Below are 21,091 nucleotides of genomic sequence, written 5' to 3' on the forward strand. Positions count from 1 at the left end.
TTGCTTTTTTATTAAACTTTTTACTAAAATGTATTCATTTTGTGGTATGTAGCTACAGTTTATTCATAATGACTAATATATAATATTCTGTTCTATGACTATATACCACAGTTTACTTAATGATTCCTCTCTATAGGCATTTTCATATTTGAGTTTGTTTCTATTATGAATAATGTTGCCATGTCATTTACTAGATTATTATCATTCACTCCTAGAAAGTTCTAAGTTTCAGCATTCTATTTATCGTTTTTCCTAATATTTATCTAATAGTTTTTTCTCATCTAATTTTCTTAATGCAGTTAATTGATGATCTTTAATGTTTTCTACTTTGTAATGTAGATACTTCAAAGTGTTGATACAAGAAATGGATCTCAGGTTAGATCTTGGGTTTGTCTATGCTTTAGCAGAACTTATGACACAAGCTGAAGTAACTGAAAAAACGGAGGTAAGACAATAATAAAACTGATGGGAGGGATTAGGGAAAGAGGAGGACTAAGAAAACTGATATTATAAAATTTTAAAGGTATTAAAATGATTTGCTTCATTTTAAGAGTATGTTTTTTATTATGCTGCTGTGGTGAGTACATTGGTAGAAAGTAAAATAGGAAAAACAGTAATATGAACATGACTGATTATTTTCTTCTCCCTATTACTGGCTTAAAACCTTTCCTCCTATTTGCTAACTCTCTTTAAAAAGACTACCTTAACCTGTGTTGCTTTCATCTTCTAAAATCTGAAAATGTGATTTTATACCTGAGAAAATCATACTTGATCTTGTGTATAATTTTTTTATATATTTTTCTGGATTTGGTTTGCTAGAATTTTGGTGAGGATTTTTGTGTTCATATTCATAAACGAGTCTGGGTCTGTCATAGGCCCAACAATATATGATATCTATTATTTAATTAATTGCTTTTTAAAACAGTTAAGAAAGGGAAAAGATTAAGTATTGATACTGTCTTTTATAATTACATAATTACCTTTACCAGTGCTTTTTGTTTTTTGATTTGGATTCTAATTACCATTTGAGATCACTTGCTTTTCAGTTTGAGGAACTTCTGCTAGTATTTCTTATAAGTTGACCTGCTAGCTACAAATTCTCTCAGTTTTTTCAAATCAGAGAATGTCTTTGTATCCCTTCATTTTGAAAAGTAGCTATGCTGGATATAGGATTCTTGGTTGACAGGGTTTTTTTTCTCTTTGAGCACTTTGAATATGTATTCCTACTACCTTCTTTCTCCCTTGCTTTTGCCAAGAAGTCAAATATTAATCTTATTGGGGACCACTTGTATGTAATAAGTCACTTTTTCAAGACTTTTTTCCTGATCTTTGACTTTCAGCATTATTACTATTATGTATCTGTTTTGTGAACATCTTTGAATTTATTGCACTTGTAGTTCCTTGAGCTTTCTATATATGTAGCTGGCTGATTGCTAGTAGCTGGCTGATTGCTAGTTTTTCAAAAATGCCTCAGGGCACAAATTGCTCTGTAGACTAATGCAATCAAATTTGGACTTCTCTGAAGGAATTGATCTGGAGATCAGAGTTTGATATTCTGAGCCCAGGAGGACTCCTCTATGTTGTCTCTTTCCCCGGTTCTCTCATGAAAACTCACACAGACCTACAGTTTAGCCGGTATCTTCATCTTCATTGAATCAGTGATTTTCCTCCCAGTTGCCTTTCACCATAAGATCCACCATTTCTTAGAACTTTGGCTTGAACTTCTTCACACTGTTGTAAATGAAGTCAGTTTCTTTCAGAAGAGATTAGGAACTGTCTGTTTTAAAACCTGTTTCCCCCCCAGGTAAAATCTGAACCGGAGCTTTGGAGCTGGGAGTGGAGCAAGGGGGATCAGAACCCTAGTATTCTTAGTGGCGTGACACCCAAGTAGAACCTTTGCTCCAGGAGTGGAAGCTGGGCAGAAGAAGAAAGTTTCCCCCTTTCCTATTATTTAGCCTTACTAGGTGGTGGCTGGGATCACCATGAGAAGTGCTGACATCCTGTGCCTCCCAGGAAGAAAGTCCTCCAGTTGGGGTCTGAGCAAAGAGGGAGCTCTATGTTCTTGGATGTATCAGTCTACAGTGGAATTCTGGCTTATTGACCTGGGAGGGGAAATTGAGAGAATGGTCCTTGATTAAAAGCCACTGACTCACTTTTCTTACCAAATTTTTGTAGATTTTCTTAAATAGGTGTTTCATTTGTTTATACCCTTAGTACCATTTATAGAGTCCTTAAATGTTTGGCTTGTTTTAATTTTCACCAGTTTCACTGGGGAGATGTTCCAAAGAGCTCCTCACACTGTCATCCCAGAAGTCAGTTTCTATATATACTTTCAATAAGTCTGTCATTTTGATGTTTTTATCAACAGGTTAAAATTTGAATGTTGGGTCATTTCTCAACACAGAAGTAACTTAGATTTGTGAGTGTTTGGAAGAGAAGTAATGTTGATTATCAAGAATTAAAGCACTAATCACTTCATGCAAAATTATTTTCCGTGCTTTCCCCTTTTTTTATTATATTCCTGGCCTCTTAGATGTTGGTAAGGCATTTAGCAAAAAGTTACAAGTGGACAATGATTGTACTTAAATAAAAAAAAACACACACACCAAATCTTCCTTAAAAAGTGTTGACGGATCATATTAGTGGCCTTTTGGAATAAAATCTATACTCACATGAAGAAAAGCTTAGTGTCCTTTAATGGATTGAATAGAAACATATAAGATACACTTATCAGTTTGTGAGTAACAGACAGAACTTTCCTAACAGTAGAGATGTCAGTTTCCTTCGGAGGGAGTAGCTTTCCAATCATGAATAATGTTGGATCTGGATATTATATAGGTAGTATTCTGCAGCGTGTGAGCTATTAGCTCCAATACGTCATGAAGTTAGGTCCCTTAAGTTTTTAATATTTTATGTTCCTTTATAGGTTGAACTTTTTCATAAAGATACAGAAGCTTTCCAAGAAGAATTTAAAACAGTTTCATTAGTAGATTCATCACAAGTCAGTCTCTATGAATACTTTCATATATCTCCTCTCAAGGTAGGGGAAAAATAAGTTATTTTTATTATCCTTGATAATCTAGGTGAATAGCAAATTGACTGAATCTGTTGTGGGGGGGTATAGTATTTACATTATGTGCTTTAATAGTATATAAATTCTGTAACTTCACAATTACAAATATAAATAAATAAAGCAATAATCCTTTTAAATATTTATTTATTCTTATAATAATTTTCACCACATGGCAATAGTGAAGCCACCACAGCATATGTTTATATATTTATGTCTTGACCTTACATTATGTTACCTTAGTTTTCTGTTAAGGTGTTTAATGACAATTTTCAAAATTTTGGGTATGATGTGTGTATAAGTTTTTCTTTTCATTGAGTTATAATTGACACAACATTTATTTGACGTGTACAATGTAATGATTTGATATTTGTATCTACTACGAAATGATCATCACAATAAGTTTAGTTATCATTTGTCACTATACAGTATTACAAAAAAAATTTTTCTTCTGATGAAAACTTTTAATATTTACTTTCTTAGCAACTTTTAAATAATACTGCCATACAGTATTATTTACTATAGTGTGTAAGTTTAAATTAATTTATAAAGTAATCTTGATTTAAAATTTGGAGATAGAATGGAACTGAATATAAGTCTGAACACAAAGTTTCTGAGTTTTTTACATAACACTTGAAGAAAATTATTGTACAACTATCTATATAATATGCATATACATACAAAAGTGCTTTTTAACTGGCTTTATCCTGCTAACTTAATTCTATTTGTTGAAACATTCACTTTTGGAGATATTTAAATTATTTTCAACAACTTCAACTTCTAGATTATTATTAAAAATGTTTAAAAACTAGTATTTTCCTAGGTTTAGCAAAAGAATTGGATTGAACTAAATACCATATCAAAATATCATATCATTTTATGTTGCTAAATTTAAAATTTAAAAAGAATTGTAATAGATTTTAAGTTTCTTTAATTTTCCACTTAGTAATTTTGGCATAATCCTGATAACTTGGATATCTTATTTATGCCATGATGTTTAAAGTAAAATTGAATTTTAAAAATTGAAATTGTCATTATGAAGATAGTGATTTAAGTATTTCTATTTCTTTAGTTGCATTTAAGTGTTTCACTGAGTTCGGGTAAAGAAGAAGCTAAAGATTCAGAACAACATGGAGGATTGGTTGCAATTCGTTCTTTAAATCTTTTACTGAAGAGTATTGGTGCCACTCTGACAGATGTACAAGATGTAGTTTTTAAGTATGTTTAATGTTGATGAAAAGTCCATTTTATATTTACCTAAAAATTTTATGAGTGAAAAAGTGTAAACTACATTACAGATCATAGACAAAATATGCTTTTTGTTATTAAATGGAATATAATTCAAGTAACATATATCTGTTAACCCTTAACTATTAAATAACAGATTAGTTATTAAATAATTTGCTTAAGAAAGAGGGACAGTGACCATGCATGTTTGCACATATCATGTAAGGCCTTTCAGGGTTAGGGAAGGATTCCTAAAAAGCTATGCCCAAAGGTGTGGTGCTCAAAGGATGTGGTGCTTAAAAGATGGGGCTTCAAGGCCTATAGGGTCCTGACTAAGATTCTCGATAGGGGAAATGAAGGGATCAGTTTAAATGTTATAGTCAAGAATTTACACTTTAATATGAGTCATATGGGAGCTATTAGAGTATCTGACCAAAGAGATTCAGAGTCTGAGTGTAGTCTTTAGATGACAATGACCTTTTCAGGTAGCACCTACTGTGTTTCCCTGAAAATAAGACCGGGTCTTATATTAAGTTTTGCTACAAAAGACGCCTCTTAGATGTTGGTAAGGACTTAGGTTCAGGGGATGCCCTCCTGAAAAATCATGCTAGGGCTATTTTCCAGTTAGGTCTTATTTTGGGGGGAACACTGTAGAACTATAATTAAGAACAGTAGTAAGAATCAATGAGTCCAATCAGAGGTAACTCTCAATCTAAAGTTAAGTAAGTCAAAGAACATATGTTTGAGGACATCCAGAATAAAATGAAATTTCTCTAATCTTGCTGCTGTCTTTATCTGCTAGCATAGAGCTTCCCAATTAGTTAATTGGGTATATGCTGTGAATAGGTTAGAAGTAAACTTACCATGATTCATCAGCTGTCTGCATCAGGCAGTACCTGCACTAACTGAACCCTGGCCAATCTTCATCAGTTGCTTCCACTTATCTCAGTGTGTCAGACATCTTCTATGTCGACCATGATAGGTCAGAGTTGACAAATATAAGTTCATGTCCATGTATGGGATCCAGGGGGTCTCTGAATCCCCTAAGTTATCTGGAAAATATGTGTATATCGGTGGCTTTTCTGAGGATAAGATCCATAGCTTTTATCAGATTCTTAGAACTTTCTTTGACCAGAATGTGCAGGGATGTATGTAAAAGAGTAGATTTTCTGATTGGTATGGGAAAATGTACTAAAAGGAAAGATTTGGAGAAAAATTGTAAAGAAAATAAAGCCATTCATTAATATTAAAAACTCTCTCCCCCTTTCTTCCCTGTGCGTGTGCACGCACGTGCATGCACACACACACACACACACACACACACACACATAATTTACACATTTATATGTTGTTTTGCAGGCTTGCATTTTTTGAACTCAACTATCAGTTTCATACAACATCTGAACTGCAGTCTGAAGTAATAAGACACTATTCAAAACAGGTTTGTCTGAGATTATTTTACAAAGTGACAGTGATATAAAATAGTGAAATCATATGTGTCTGTACATGTATATTGCAGATTTGGCAAGGAAGTTAATAGCCATTTTCAAAATTTTAAAACATGTTTTTTATTTTTAGAATTATAGGAATAAATTGGGCCTCATCATTTCAAGTTTTTGTCCTTCTATTTTTCAGCCACTAACATTTGTTTTCTGGATCAGTGTGGACTAAACATAAATCTTGAAATAAAATGTTAACTAATTCACCACACTTACTTGAAAAATAGGTTCAAGGGAAACTATTTATTAGTAGCTAACTGATGAACACCGGATATTTTTAATGTAATTAAGTTGTTGAGTCTGGTAGACATATTATTTTAATTGATTTTTTTCCACCTCTGGAAAGACTCCGATATTTTATGACATAACTTATAGAGCATCTGAGACAGCTGTTATGTAGTGAACAGATCACTGAGGATGACTCAAGAGGTCTGGGTTTGGATTCCAGTTTATCCATTTACCACCATGTGACCCTGGGCATCATTTTACCTGTATGTTTCTCCAGTCTGAAATGGTGGTGGTATTAAGAACTGTCACACAGTTATAAAAGTGAAAGTATTTTGAATATTCTAAAGCTTTATGTATATGTGTCATATTATTTTGTATACTCTAACACCAAATTGCTTTTTAAAAACTAAGACTAGTACTGAATAAGGTGATATATGGTTTAGGTGTTGAGATTGGTGATAAGGGTGTTAAGCCTGAAAAACTGGACTTGTGTACTGAATATAAGAAAAAATATTAAGTCTGATTATCTAAATTGATTAATGTTTATATTTCATTTTTAGGCCATTAAGCAGATGTATGTACTCATTCTTGGACTCGAAGTTTTGGGAAATCCCTTTGGCTTGATCAGAGAATTTTCTGAAGGTGTAGAAGCATTTTTTTATGAACCTTACCAGGTAAAATCATTATCCTTGCATTGTGCAACATGACACACTAATACTTTTGAATAAGTAATGCATTCCAATTGTTAACTTGAGTTGAAGCTGTAACTAGATTTTGGGAGACGCACAAAGGACATTATTTTGCAGCAAACCGTGGTAAGAGGTTTTGAGAAATTTGAGGGGAAATTTTTACTTTTTTCCCCTCACAATTTAAAACTTAAGACTTTACAAAAATATACTGAATTTTAAGTGTTCTCTTGGAGTGTTAAAGGTAGATAAATTTCACATCATAATAGAAGGAATATCACATCATAATAGAAGGAATATTACTATGGACAGGGAGTATTGCTTTGCACAATAGTGTGGGACAGTAAAAATAACCATGTAGGCTGGCACTGTGCAAAGCAATCTTAATGGCAAAAATTATGATTGTTTTATGTCCCTTAAAAATTTCTGTCAAAACACTTAAAACTCTCCTACTTTCATTTATAAGTGTGGATGATAAGGAAAAATAAAGTAAAACTTTTGTACACTGTAATTTAAAGCAGCTATATTAAAAATTAAAACTGTTTTTATTTATTTTTTTTTAATTATCAAGAGTAGATTGTGCCTGCCTTCTCATCATATAATTTACAATACTGAACCAACATTTTTTGTTCACTTTGGTGAATAGACATGCTTTCTAAGTTTGGATTAACTTCCAGCATTTTATCCTTTGCACTTGCAATGTCATGAAATATCTCTGAGACTTCTGTTAATATTAAGTTTTTTGCTGATGTCACTTCCTCTGGGACTTTTTTTTTTTTTTGGTCACTACCATTTCCTCCATGTCAACAAGTTCACCTGTAAAAGTAAACATAATCTTATTTGTTATTATTTTATTTAGTTTTTAATTTTTATTAAATTTATTGGGGTGACATTGGTTAGTAAAATTAAATATGTTTCAATTGTACAGTTTTATAATACATCATCTATCAATTGAATTTTGTGTTCTGTTGTTATTTTTTGACCCTTTAGGGAGCCATCCAGGGTCCTGAAGAGTTTGTTGAGGGAATGGCACTAGGACTGAAGGCATTAGTTAGTGGAGCTGTTGGTAAGAAAGAGAATACCTCCCAAGTATGACTATGCTAGGAAGTAATGATATATTTGCTTTTACTAAATATATTATAATTTCTGCTAGGTGGGTTAGCTGGTGCAGCCTCCAAAATCACCAGTGCTATGGCTAAAGGAGTAGCAGCTATGACTATGGATGAAGACTACCAACAGAAGAGGAGAGAAGCTATGAATAAGCAACCAGCCGGTCTTAGAGAAGGCATCACTCGTGGAGGAAAAGGCTTAGTTTCTGTAAGACATTTCCCAGTGTTGTGAATATTATAGGAAGTATCTTTTAATATTATAGGAAATACCTTTTAAAACCACATTCTGTGAATAAGGAAATAGACATATAACTTTCACTCTTTCAAGTATTATTTGGATGTTGGAAGAGCAGTGGGTTGTGGCCTATATAAAATATGTCAACAGCCTCCAAAAGGATTTTGTTTAAGTAAAATCCAGAGGAAATATGTTAATTCTTATAGTATCTGAAAGCAGAACGCTGTATTTCTTTTGTAAGCCAAACTTGGTTCTTCAAGGCATCATGAGAAAATATTGTAAATTTTCTATTGTGCTTTTTCTAGGGTTTTGTAAGTGGCATAACAGGAATTGTTACAAAACCAATCAAAGGCAAGTATAATAGTTCCTTCCGGTGATACATATTACCAAGTCTTTCACAAATTGATTCTATTTTCATTCTTGATCTAATTGTCTAAAACTGTGTGTGTGTGTGTGTGTGTGTGTGTGTTTTGTTTTGTTTTGTTTTGTTTTTAGGAGCTCAAAAAGAAGGAGCAGCTGGTTTCTTTAAAGGTGTTGGGAAAGGTTTAGTTGGAGCAGTGGCGAGGCCAACTGGAGGCATCATAGACATGGCTAGCAGTACGTTTCAGGGAATAAAAAGGTAACTTCTCCGTGATGTAGGATCTGAGTAAAATGCTTAAACCGTGAAAAAGGAAATAAATCTGTTTTGTTCAAGGCACTTAGGTATGAATCCTGTAATACAGCAAGTTGCATATGATCTTCCTAATTCCTTTGGGTACTTTTTAAAGTTGTTGGCATTACATCATTTCAACTAGATAGAGTTCTCCTTTATTCATCGTTCATTCCCAGCAGCCTTGGAAGGAAAGGTTTGGCAAGTGAACTTTTCTATCATCTCAATCAAAATGTATTACAATAATGTAATGCTATATGTCAGTTATAAAATTAGCAAATATAATATTCTATCTCGTTTTTTGGGAAACAAAGAATGGTATTTTGTATCCCTAGTCAAACTCAGCTGTGTTCACCCTTTTTTATGATCTTATTTTGTTATAAGATTATTACATCCATTTCCTCTGTTTCTCTCCATTTGTACAGTTTTAAAACATGTCCTCTCTTCTTCCAAATTAAATTTAGTTTAAGACTGAAATTTCGTATTTGCATTATTATTACCTCTATTCTAGAAGTTTGCAACACGCACACACAATTGATTAATTTCATGCTAATGAGAACTTATTTAGAAAGTTAGCTGGTTGTTGTCTCCCTAATCTGTTTCCTTTTGTGTTTTCTCTTGCTTCCTGCTCTATATAGATAAGTATTGTCATCATATGAGCTGTTCCTCTTAAGTCAGTATTTCATACATCTTGCCATAATTGGGTGTTTCCAATTTTATAGTTTAGAAGTAAGACTGGAAAAAAGGTTCAGTCTCTTTTACCTGTAATTTTAGTTTCACAAATACAATGTGTTGAGTTACAGCCATCAGAGAAGCTTAAAAGTATGAAACATAGGAATTCAAAATATACAGAGAGCTATGCAGAACTGCTAGAATAATTGTACATTTATTTAAAACCTTGTACTCTGTACCCAGCTACATTACCTTTAAGGATTAAAGACAAAATAAAATACTTTTAGAAAAATAAGACTAAGAACTAATAAAGGATGTACTTGTGAAGAAGGATATTGAAAGCAGAAAGGAGAAATAGGTGACAAGAATCAAATATAAGAATATAAACTGGTGGATAAATATAATTGAACTGTATAAAAACAACATTAGAACCAAAATATTAAAAATAATAAGATACAATTTGAGAAGGAAATGGTTGTCAATAAACATTTTAATATGTTATTTCTGATGAAGATATACTATTTATATGTGTGTGTGTATATATATATATATATATATATGAAGAGGATTACTATATAATATTAGATGACACACATATTAAGGCAAAAAAAGCATTATTTTGAGTAAATAAGATAACTAGCTAATGATAAAAAGAACAGTTAACCAAAAAGATAATAACAATTTTGAACTTGTACACAACTCACAGACTCAATGTTTATAAAACAAAAATTGACAAAATTACAAGAAATTTCCAAATCTTCAATAATGATGGAAGAATCTAACATTTTTCTCAATTCATAGATCAAGGAGACAAAATGAAAGTAAGTAAAATGATTTGAACACATTTAAAAAGCTTGATCTAATACACACATATAAATATTTATCAATTCAGCACATTTTAGGGAGCATCTTATATATCTAGACTGTCATTTCTAGACACTCAGGGAACCAGAAATGAACACTATCGGCCAAGTCCCTGTCCTCATACGGCTTACATTCTAGTGGGAGAGTAATAGACAAAAATAAATAAACTCATAAATACATGATATGCTAAAATGGTGAAAAAGTCTATGAAGAAAAATAAAGCAGAGTAAAAGATAAAGAGATCCAAAACAGTGGGGAGGAAGGTTGCTATTTTATATATAAGATGTGAAGGGAAGCTTCACTGATAAGATTAAATTTGAGGACAGACATGAAGGAATTAAGAGAGTGAGCCCTGTGGGAAGAATGTCCTAGGCAGTAGGAACAGCAAGTAAAGGGCCCTGATGCAGGAGTATGCTTGGCCCATTAAGGAACTTGGAAAAGAAGCTCTCTGAGAGTGAGCAGGGGATCAGATCATATAGGACTTGGTAAACCACTGTAAGGACTTTGACTTTTTTTTTAAGGCAAAAAACTTTCGGAAAGTTTTGGACAAGAGGAATGATGTGAGCTGGCTGCTATATTGAGAATAAATCACGGGGGACCAGGGCAACAATAGGGGAACACTTAGGAGACTTTTGCAATAATCCAGATGAGAGATGATAGTGATTAGATCAGTATAGGCTAAAAGTTGTAAGAAGGGTTCATGTTCTGTGTGTATTTTGAAGGTAGTGGTAACAGGATTAGTTAATAAATTGGATGTGGGGTAGGAAGAAAGAGAATCATCAAGGATGTTTCTAAAGGTTTTGTCTGAACCACTGGAAGGATGGGGTTGTCATCCCTTATAAAGAAAGAGGGAATTAGAAGTTTTGTTTTGAATGTATTAAGCTTAAACTATCAGACATGCAAATGTCTTCAGTTTCCTTGGTGACCTTCTATTTGGTATCCATTATTGAAAGTTGGGTATTAAGGTAACTTATTGAATTGTTTTTTTCTCTTGTTACTTCTGTCAGCTTTTGCTTTATGTATTTGAGGGCTCTGTTGTTAAGTACTTGTATACTTACAGTTTTTATATATTTTTAATGTATCAGCCCTTTTATCAAAATGGTCTTTGTGTCTAATAAGAATTTTTTGTTTAAAGTTTAATTCTTTCTGATCTTAGTATAACTATTTCAGCTCTTTTGGCTACTATTTATGTGGCATATCTTTGTTCATCCTTTACTCTCAACTTATTTGTGTCTTTTACTCTAAAATGAATCTCTTGTGGATAACATATAGGTGGATCATATTTTTATCCATTCTGTCAATGTCTGCTTTTAAGCAGAGAAATTATCCATATGTATGTGTCTATATATGTGGATACGTCATGCTATAAGGTATGTCTATATAATAAATTAATGTTTATTGAATATGTGAATATTTGTTTAATGAATGAACAAATGGACCAATTTCATATAGGTTCATACAGTCAAAAATGTTAAATAAAATATTACAATACCAAATTCATCTATGCATGTATTTGTTTTAAATAATACATATCAAGCTCTAGTAGGAATGTGAGGGTATTTGAACATTAGAAAACCATGTAATGTGATTTAATGCATTAATAGATTGAAGGAGATAAACTTGTGTGATCACATTAATGACAAAGAAAAAAATCATTTTTTAAAATTCATTGCCCATTCAAGATTTTCAAAAACAGTAATAACAACAACAACAAAAAAAAACTATAAGCAAACTAAGAGTAGAAATGAACTTCCTTGGCTTGACAAAAGGTGCCTTTAAAAATATTGCTAATATCTATACTTCATGGAGAACTTTTAAAAGCTTTCCCTTTAAAGTTAAGAATGAAACAGAATGCCTACAATTCTCTCTTGTATTTAGCACTATACTGGAGGAACTAGAATCAGGAAAAGAAAAAGAAGTTAAAGTCTAAAATCAGAAAAGAAAAAGCAATACTCGTATTTGCTGATTCTCTGATTATTGTTTACAAAGAAAGTCCAAGAGACTCTATAAACAAACTTCTTTATAGTTCTACATTTTTCTATAGAGTTTACATTATTTGTGTCATAAAGACAAATTTTAAAATAGAGAAGTGATGTAACAGTTTTATCCAAAAGAAGATCCTTTTTTAAAGTCTATTTATGAATTTTTGAATAATTTGAAAAATCATATATTTTTTCCCTCTAGGGCTACAGAGACTTCAGATGAAGTGGAGAGTCTGCGACCCCCTCGGTTCTTTAATGAAGATGGAGTTATCAGACCTTACAGGTTGAGGGATGGTACTGGAAATCAAATGTTACAGGTGGGTGAAGAAATACTTATAAATTAAGTATTTATAAATATTTGTAATACTTATAAATTACGTATATAAATAAATACTTACAAATACTTATAAATTAAGATTAACTTAGTTAAGATAGCTTTTTTAGAGGTAACTGTATAATATTATATTTATTAAAGTATTTGAGCTTCTTTATTTTTGCTTAATTCCATTTATGTTTCTTATATTTTAACTATAAGATTTTTTTTTTACAGGCATCAAAAAGTTTGATATGAAAACAGTTAATGCGTGACTTTGCAAGTGAAAGCCAACAGTAGATTTTAGTCTTAAATTTACAAACTACATACAGCTGTTTCAGTATTTTGAATACAAAGAAAACTTTTTGTATTGGTAACTTGTTTTGTATAGGATTTTTAGTGAATCTCATGTTTTTATAGGCTATTCTTAGTTCTGTAATGGATATTTTAGATTGGTTGAAAGCCATTGTACCTATGTTCATACCCTCCTAGTTGGTGATACTTTTTAGCCACGTAGACCATTCAGTTTAGGGTACTTCCTTCTCCTTCTCAAACCTCTAGTAGCTATTCAACCAGATATAATTCTCATGTTTAATTAGGCATGGATAAGGAAAGAAGTCAGGACCATTGCTATTGTGAATTCTTGGGTTCTTATTCTTTCCTTTTGAAGATGCTCAAATGGCCATAACCCTCTTCCTACTTTGTGCTTATGTATTCTGTTTAAAAGCTTGTGGAATTTGATAAATAGTTCACGTAAAAGCTAACATCCTTTAGTAAAGAAAATTAGCTCTTGGAACAATAGACAGTTTGCAGGTAGACTATTTTATCTGTTTAGACAACTTCCTTACTTATAAAAATTTGGATTATGGTATAGGTAAGATAATACCATAATAGGTTATACCAATTTAAAGTAGCTTGTATGGTTTAGATGTGGAATACTAAATTAAATTTTTTTTGAAAACAAGCAAGGAGTCATTATGTTGTATAGACTTGAAAATATTCAAGGTAATAATGAACTGGGGGGATATGGTCCTGTATAGTCTTGAAATTTTAAATATTATGTTTAAAGTGATCAGGGTAAAATTTAAAACTTTAATATTTTACTACTACATGCAGAGTATATAATTTTGCATAAAATGTATTTCTATCTAATGTAGTAAAACATAACTATTGAGTTAATGTATGACATTTAGTAAAGTGATTTTACATTATGTTTAAAATATTTTTAAAGCATCAGAATAATTCCATATTGGGATGGAACTGGCAATCTAATGAGAGGCTCTGCTCTCAAGGGCATTTTGTACTGTCTCTACAATGATCGTATATCATTCTTTGATTGAAATGTTGCAGAAGTGACCGATGGTTCATTCAGCTGAAACATATTTTTACTCAGTACCTGCCTTGCGTTTTTAGAACACAACTAACATGTTACTAACATTTTACTTAGACTGATCACCTTTTAAACAACAAAAATTTATTGAGAAACTTGTTTTAATAAACTTAGTAGGAAATAAGGATGAACAGTGAGGAGAATTTAGAAATACATCCTCATTATTAGGGAACAGATTATATTGTGTAAGAAAGACACGAAATACCAAACATTTCTCATGGTTGATGACTTGATTTCACTGACAAGTAAATTTATTCTACACCTTCTTTGTTTTCTGAAGCTTTAAACTTTGGGATTTGAAGGTCATGACTTTTGACTATATTTTAAAAGATGTATGTTATTTTCAGTAGGCCAGTCTTAGCATTATAAATGACTAAAAGAGCTATTTACATGACTAAAAACTCACAGTCTTTGTCAGCAGTTACTTATTTTTCATCAAGAGCACAGAATACAGTATTAGCTGGAATACCTGTGGGAACTCACCTGTTGCCTTAGGATGTTTGTGGTTAGCATTATTCTCTTACAGGTGTAAGAAATAGGTTGTTGCTTTGATAGCAATGGTGCCTTTTTGAATCAGAACCCTACTTTAAAATATATTAATACCAGTACTGTAGAAAACAAGTAGATGACATATAAATAGGATTTAAAATCTCATCTCATCTGCTTAATCTAAGTGATTTAACAATGGTGCCCTTAGAAAATATTTAATACTTACAAATGTTTCTCCTTTTTTCCCTGATTTTCTAAAAATGGTGCTCTGTGTTCACTAAATTATATATGCTCATATATAATAATTAAATATAAAATACACTTTCATTGTGTATCTTTCTATCTAGAAAGCAGCACGTTTTATAGTGCTTCCTACCAGTCAATTAAAGTTGCCTGCTAGAGAAACAGAATCATTCTAATACATTCACAGAATGAATATCTTACTGATATCCCCAAACTATTTTATACATAAGTGTAGCAACTGATAGAGTTTAGTCTTAAGTCTATTAAGTTATTGAATATTATATCCATAATTACTGTCTTACTAAGAGCTGAAAAGTCTGCTTCAAAATTATTCTGAGTCCTTGAACATTTCATAGTTTTACATGTTTTCCAAGCAGTTAACCATACTTAACTAATCTTTGTGCTTCTTTTTTCCTTTACCATGCTTACAGAAAATTCAGGTCTACAGGGAGTGGATTATGACTCACAGTAGCAGTAGAGATGATGATGATGATGATGATGATGATGATGATTAGTCAGATCTCAATGTTAAGATTCATGTTCTTTGTCATTTTATTTGAAATGTTTCATTAACATGTTTTGTATGACTGCCACCGTAACACCCATAATGCCCATTTTTAGGGAGTTAAAGTAATTTTTCTTTTTAAATGTTTTCCTACACATTTTCAAAAAGCAAAATAATTCCATTATTTAAGCACAGAAAACTGTATTTTATTTCCATAATAGGGCATACTATATATTACAGCTTTTTGCTTGTATATATTTTGTATTTTTTTAATACACAGTTTGTCTTTAAGATTTAAAGTTAGACTTCAGTTTTTTGTTAATGTTCACTAGCTTTATCTTATTTTGAATTATCTGCTTATTTGTTAGCAAAGTGCTATTTTTAATGTTCTCTGTAAATTTTCTGGGCTGTAATGTAATGCCATTGTGTTAAACAAAAGAAAGAAAAGAGAAAAATAGTAATAGCCAGTAAATATTTTATATTAGCAGTTTAAAAGTATTTTTGTCAAATTTATTTTAAAAATAATAATAAACATAATTCGAAGCAATATGAATTTGTTGTTCTATTCCAAAATCATACATGTTGATTTAGTATAAGGAATGAACTACTATTATAAGAAACATTTATGATTTGTCATGGAAGTAAAAGAATTTATATTCTGAGAATGAAAAAAAAAAGGTTTCTTTGGTTTAGTTTTTATTTCATCTTACATATATATTTTTGTGAAACAATGAACAAAGTTGGTTTTACAGTCATTGTATTTATTTATAAAGTTACATATCTATGTACTATATCCCTATTATAAAATGTTACAAATTAATTCAGGACATAGAAGAATTTTTATAGTAAGCATAAGTTTTCTTGCAAGATTGGGAATATGTTATATCAGTCTCTGTGAGCTAATCTGCTTTATGTTTTCTGTACTGAAGGTTTTTGTTTTAATTTCAATTTAGTGAAACTGTGTTGTCCTATTTCCCTAGTATATCCGATGAACTATATATTAAAAAAAAATAAATCTAAAAAGTGAATGACTACTAGTAGTATGTTTAATCCCGTATGACTGCTGTGCTTTTGGATCAACAAAGGAACATTTACCTTGATTTATGTTAACCACTTTGTTCATATTGGGCTTACATTAGGTTATAGTAAAGAGTTTTAATTGTTCACCTTTTGGCTTAACTGATTCAGTTCATGATGTCTGAGTCTCTTCTAATTCTTAAGTTTATCAAGATGTTATTTCTATAAATCACTTTTCTATTTCTTAGAAAATGAGTTAAATTTTTAATATTGAGCAGAAAAAGCTAAAAAATTATCAGCACTTTTGAAATAACTACCTGCCTAGCATTCATTCACATTAACTAGAGATCAATATCATATGTACTAAGACTAAGAAATATGTGAATGTCAAAGAATTTAATTATTGTTTTCATCAAAATAATTTATCTTTTTTGAAATAAGTAAATAAATGAAAACTGTGTCCATTAAAATAGTCACTACTGGTATCAGAGACAACTTGTATTTGTCATGTATCCATTGCGCTCTCAACCTTGGCTAAAATGCTTGTTCTACTATAAACTATAAAGAATGCAGCCTATTGTTATGTATTGTGTATGCCTGAGGAAGGAAGCGTCTGGAAATGTCTTCATTGGTTTCTTACGTTCCAACTTTGCTAGGCACACGCCTTTCTAAAAGGGAAAATGCTAAACTGTTTGTAAGACATTTACTGCATTTCCTGTGGTTGGTCTGTGACACTTAATTCTGTGGTACAAGTTTCATAAAGATCCTTAAGAATTTATCTGGAAAAAGTTCTGGATATTTCAGCAGTGACTTACTGTTTTAATGAAAAGAAAATTGGAAGTAGAATTAAATTTATTTAAAATTTCTTGAACAGGAAAAATATTTAAAACAATCTTCAAGTAGTTAACTTTGTTCTTGTGGTCTTAAGTACTCATCATTCTTAAGTTTTCAGCCCTTAGAAGTGAAAAATGTTCCTTGACAGTGTAGTTACCCTTGTTCTTTTTGTTTCTGTTTTCTTACCACAGAGAAATAATATTTTCAAGCTTATTTTTCCAGTTTTTAAATTACTATGTTCCTTTCAGTAGAGAAACATTTAAGACTGAGGATTACTCTATTGTTTTACACCAATGTTTTCTTGATGGAGATATAGGACCTGGACAAAAATGTGTTCTTATTCCTCATCAGATATACAGAAGAGAGTTCAACTGTGGGACTTTAATAAGATGAACAGTTTTTGTTCATTAGTGGCTCTATAATTAATTAGAACTTCAAAAATTGGAACCATCTATCTAATGAGAAAGTCTAGTGAGAAAGCCATGTTTGAAAGATTATGTAATGCAATACCTTTTCATATCCTTTAACTTTATTTATATTCCAAATTTCTACATGGTCACTGCTTGTGTACAGAAAAAGAGTAGGGTTCTTTTCTCTTCCCTAAGGGAGCAAGAGCTCATTCTTTATTTTGCTTTGTATCTACTGGACAGTTGAATAATGTATTGAAAACTGGCAGGAAGAAAAATTTATAGATTTCCATGCATATTTACCATTTATTATAGTATTCCAAAAATATAAAAGGTCCTATGGGGTCTAAATAAGATACACAGATTATTCAGTTAGATCAAGTAATATTTATGAGGGTATATAAAAAGAATGTCAAGTTTATTTATTATTCTATCCCTGCACCTTTGGGATATATGGAGATCAATTTAAAATGTTTAGATCGTTAATCTTTAATTTCAGTGGATAAATGTTCAGATTCATGTAGTACATTGAGTATAAGCAATACTATACAAAACGTTATAGAAAGTCTTGAATCAAGGAAAAATTATACACATGATTTCAAATAGGTCTGTGTTAGAGAGACAATTATATTAATGATTTTCATATTTAGAGGTTTATGGTTTGGTTTTAATGTGGTATTTATGCCCATAATTTTCATGTCCATAATTTCTCAATCAGTGTGATAAATTTATTAAGTAATCATTCCCTATCAACCCATATATATAGCAACAGTTTACCTGCAAAATCAGTTTTAAAATTAATGTTTAGTAATTTTAAGAAAGTTTTGTTTTTTTTAGTTTTAAACTGTACACTTTATTTCATATAGCACTTAATAACTAGATATCATTTACATCTGAAGAAGAGATGGCCCACAAAATTGATCTATGGATAAAACACTAACTCTGAGAAATATAGTACATTTCCTGACATTCTAAGTGTATCACAATGCAGAAATGTGGGTATCACTACTACATTTTACATAAAGTGGAAGTATCAGTAAACTTCAGAAAGTAGTGAATTCACCTACCCTTAAAATATGAGTATGAAATTGTTCCACAGCCATATAAATGTAATTTGATTTTCTGTTACTCTACACTGTTACATAGGGCATTACATATTCACAAGGCCTTTTTGGGGGACTACTGTAAATGATTGGCAACACACAATGGTGGTCCAACTCTCTAAATGACAATCACTAGACCAATTGGATACCCTCTCACATGTGCACAAATCTTCGCGGAAAAGTACTTAAGTTTTAGACTTGGACTTGTATAATTTATTTCCCCTTTCTACTGTATTAAAAAATGACATGTATTTTAATTTGCCAAAAGCAGTACTGGTATTCTGGCAGCAACATGTTATTTCTATTACATAGTAAAGTGAACACCAAAACTATTCAGGAGGTGTAAGTGAATTTTTATTGGGAAGGGAAACAGCAGCAAATGAAGGATGAGTAAGGAAATTCCCTGTTGTCACAGATACACAAGGCCTCCATCATATATGATACAGGAATCATTTCCATTTTGTAAATCCCTCCCCACCCAGCGGAGAAATGTCAAATGCATTTGCATTCAATCGAGTACTTCTGGACTCCTACCAAAAAGCAATACATTAAGGACATGGAAAAGTTGCTTACTGAAAGGAAATCCCTAAAGAAGAGTAAGGGAGGGAATGTAGAAACTAAGAAAATACGTAGAACACTCTTTAAGTTGTAATTATATTTTCATAGCTTCACAGTAATGCAAACCACAGTCACTTGCAGAACTGGTTCAGATTACTTAGATACCAGATACATTTTTAGTCCTCTACATAAGGGTTTGGAAGTTACTTATGTTTATATGAAATGAAGCTATTAATACTTTTCTGCAGCAGTAACTGCACGCCAGGAAGGCCAAGACAAACACAAATCAAGGAATGGAGTTCTCCCAAGCTGCAGTGTGAAAAGACTATAAACAGTTGATTCCATACCCATGAATGGGTTTCTTTGCTATAGGAAATCCAAATGGAATAAGGAATGGAAATGTGTCAAAACGTTTCTTGAGGGGAAGAAGAATGATGCACTGTATGCAGTTAGTTTTCTGTCCCTTCTGCCACATCACATTGTTCTGTACTGTCCAATGTCCATAATGTTAGGTTGTCTCCATGCAACTGCATGATGAGGATGCTGTCTGTAAGTCTTCATTCAGTGTATCAAGTTCTGCAATGGCCTCATCAAAGGCCGTTTTAGCCAGTGTGCAGGCAAGGTCTGGGTTATTAAGAATCTCGTAATAAAATACAGAAAAATTAAGAGCCAGCCCCAGATGAACTGGGTGTGTGGGTTGCATCTCTTTCTTGCTTACTCGTACCATATATCAAAAGCCCCTTGGTAAGTTCCTTGGGAATCATCTCTCGTTTATTTTCGATCATCACAAGGAATTTCAGCAAGGTACCGGAAGTACTCTCCCTTCCTTTCCATATAGAAAACCTTAACTCTGTGGCATCAGTTGCTTTGGCTATTGAGATACGCAACTATTTCAGGACGGTGGTGCAGATGGATCTCAGTTCGGACTCCACTTTCTCCCTGTAGTCCTTAATCAGTTACGACTTCTTGTCCGAGGTGTCGGTTTTCTGCTTTAAGCTGGAGATGACCCTCCAGGTGGACCTGCGGCCCCCGACCACGTTCCTATAGGCTGCTGAGAGCAGGTGCTCCTTGTTGGACAGCTTGGCCCCTTCTCCATCCATCACGGCCTTCATGCAGGTGGCATGTCGTCCTACCGCTCGGCCTGCTCGGCCAGCTTCGCCTTCTGGATCACCTCTAACTTCTCCATGGGGACGGGAAGGAGCTAGGGCACACCCAGACTCAGATTGGCAGGGCGTGTGGAGGGCCTTAGCAGCCACGGCGCGAGTCCTACCACTTTAATCCACTTTGAGCTTTAGCCCAGGACCCTTCTGTCTCAAAACTGTTTTTAATGTAACCTTCTTCATTGCATGTATATGTTCTAAGCAGTGAAATTGTAACAAAGATACGTACTAAACTGTGTTATGCTATTCTTCTGGATCTTAGAGATGCTTAAATAAATATTTGAGCATTCAAAATTTAAACATAAATAATCAGGGTAGTCAGATTTAGCTAAGTATATTCTTAGGCATGCTATGTTTTCCTATAAATTACCATTTGTCAATAACCTATTAACTACTTATGCCTACAAAGTTTTTCTGAATGTAGTCAATAAAACTTGTGGTTTCAATAAACTGAAAAACTTAGAGACCCACACTTCCATGGATAACGCTAAATCCCTCTTATGAACATAGATTAGCTAACAGATTCTCAATCTACAATGTTAATATTTTACAGGAGACATGAAAATTTTTTTTAAATTAAAGTAGATTTTACATCGTTAAAGTAATATACTCGTATGCTCAGTAAAATAGGAAACTAGAAAAGAAAAAAAATCTTCCAATTATTCTGTCTCCCCATCATTAATGGTGTTATTTCCTTTTAAATTTTTTTATTTATGTGATTATGATCCAAATTTCTGTTACTTTTTTTTATTTTACTATAAATTTTTATACACAGAATTATTAACTTATAAAGATTTTTAAGTCACCCACTCATACACTAATCCCTAATATGGAAAACCTGGTTTTTATTT

The 21,091-nt window shown here is 32.2% G+C and overlaps 1 protein-coding gene and 1 pseudogene across 2 annotated transcripts in view; one reads left to right on the forward strand and one right to left on the reverse strand.

Annotated features, from left to right (window-relative positions):
* VPS13A (vacuolar protein sorting 13 homolog A) overlaps positions 1-21,091 on the forward strand; it is a 192,035-nt gene that overhangs the window by 152,973 nt on the left and 17,971 nt on the right. Inside the window, exons 59-69 of one of the 2 annotated variants that reach the window (XM_033122388.1) lie at positions 340-445; positions 2,927-3,040; positions 4,143-4,288; positions 5,657-5,738; positions 6,585-6,698; positions 7,701-7,776; positions 7,864-8,027; positions 8,360-8,405; positions 8,550-8,673; positions 12,424-12,538; positions 15,088-15,633. In XM_033122388.1, the coding sequence (XP_032978279.1) occupies positions 340-445; positions 2,927-3,040; positions 4,143-4,288; positions 5,657-5,738; positions 6,585-6,698; positions 7,701-7,776; positions 7,864-8,027; positions 8,360-8,405; positions 8,550-8,673; positions 12,424-12,538; positions 15,088-15,171 (1,171 nt within the window). In that variant the 3' untranslated portion in view covers positions 15,172-15,633. Of the gene's footprint in view, positions 1-339; positions 446-2,926; positions 3,041-4,142; positions 4,289-5,656; positions 5,739-6,584; positions 6,699-7,700; positions 7,777-7,863; positions 8,028-8,359; positions 8,406-8,549; positions 8,674-12,423; positions 12,539-15,087; positions 15,634-21,091 lie in introns of those variants that run through there. The other variant, XM_033122387.1, reaches the window with a different exon arrangement.
* On the reverse strand, positions 18,221-20,703 carry LOC117031744 (14-3-3 protein theta-like; annotated as a pseudogene).

Source organism: Rhinolophus ferrumequinum, chromosome 12 (genome assembly GCF_004115265.2).
Source record: "Rhinolophus ferrumequinum isolate MPI-CBG mRhiFer1 chromosome 12, mRhiFer1_v1.p, whole genome shotgun sequence".
Taxonomy (NCBI): Eukaryota; Metazoa; Chordata; class Mammalia; order Chiroptera; family Rhinolophidae; genus Rhinolophus; species Rhinolophus ferrumequinum.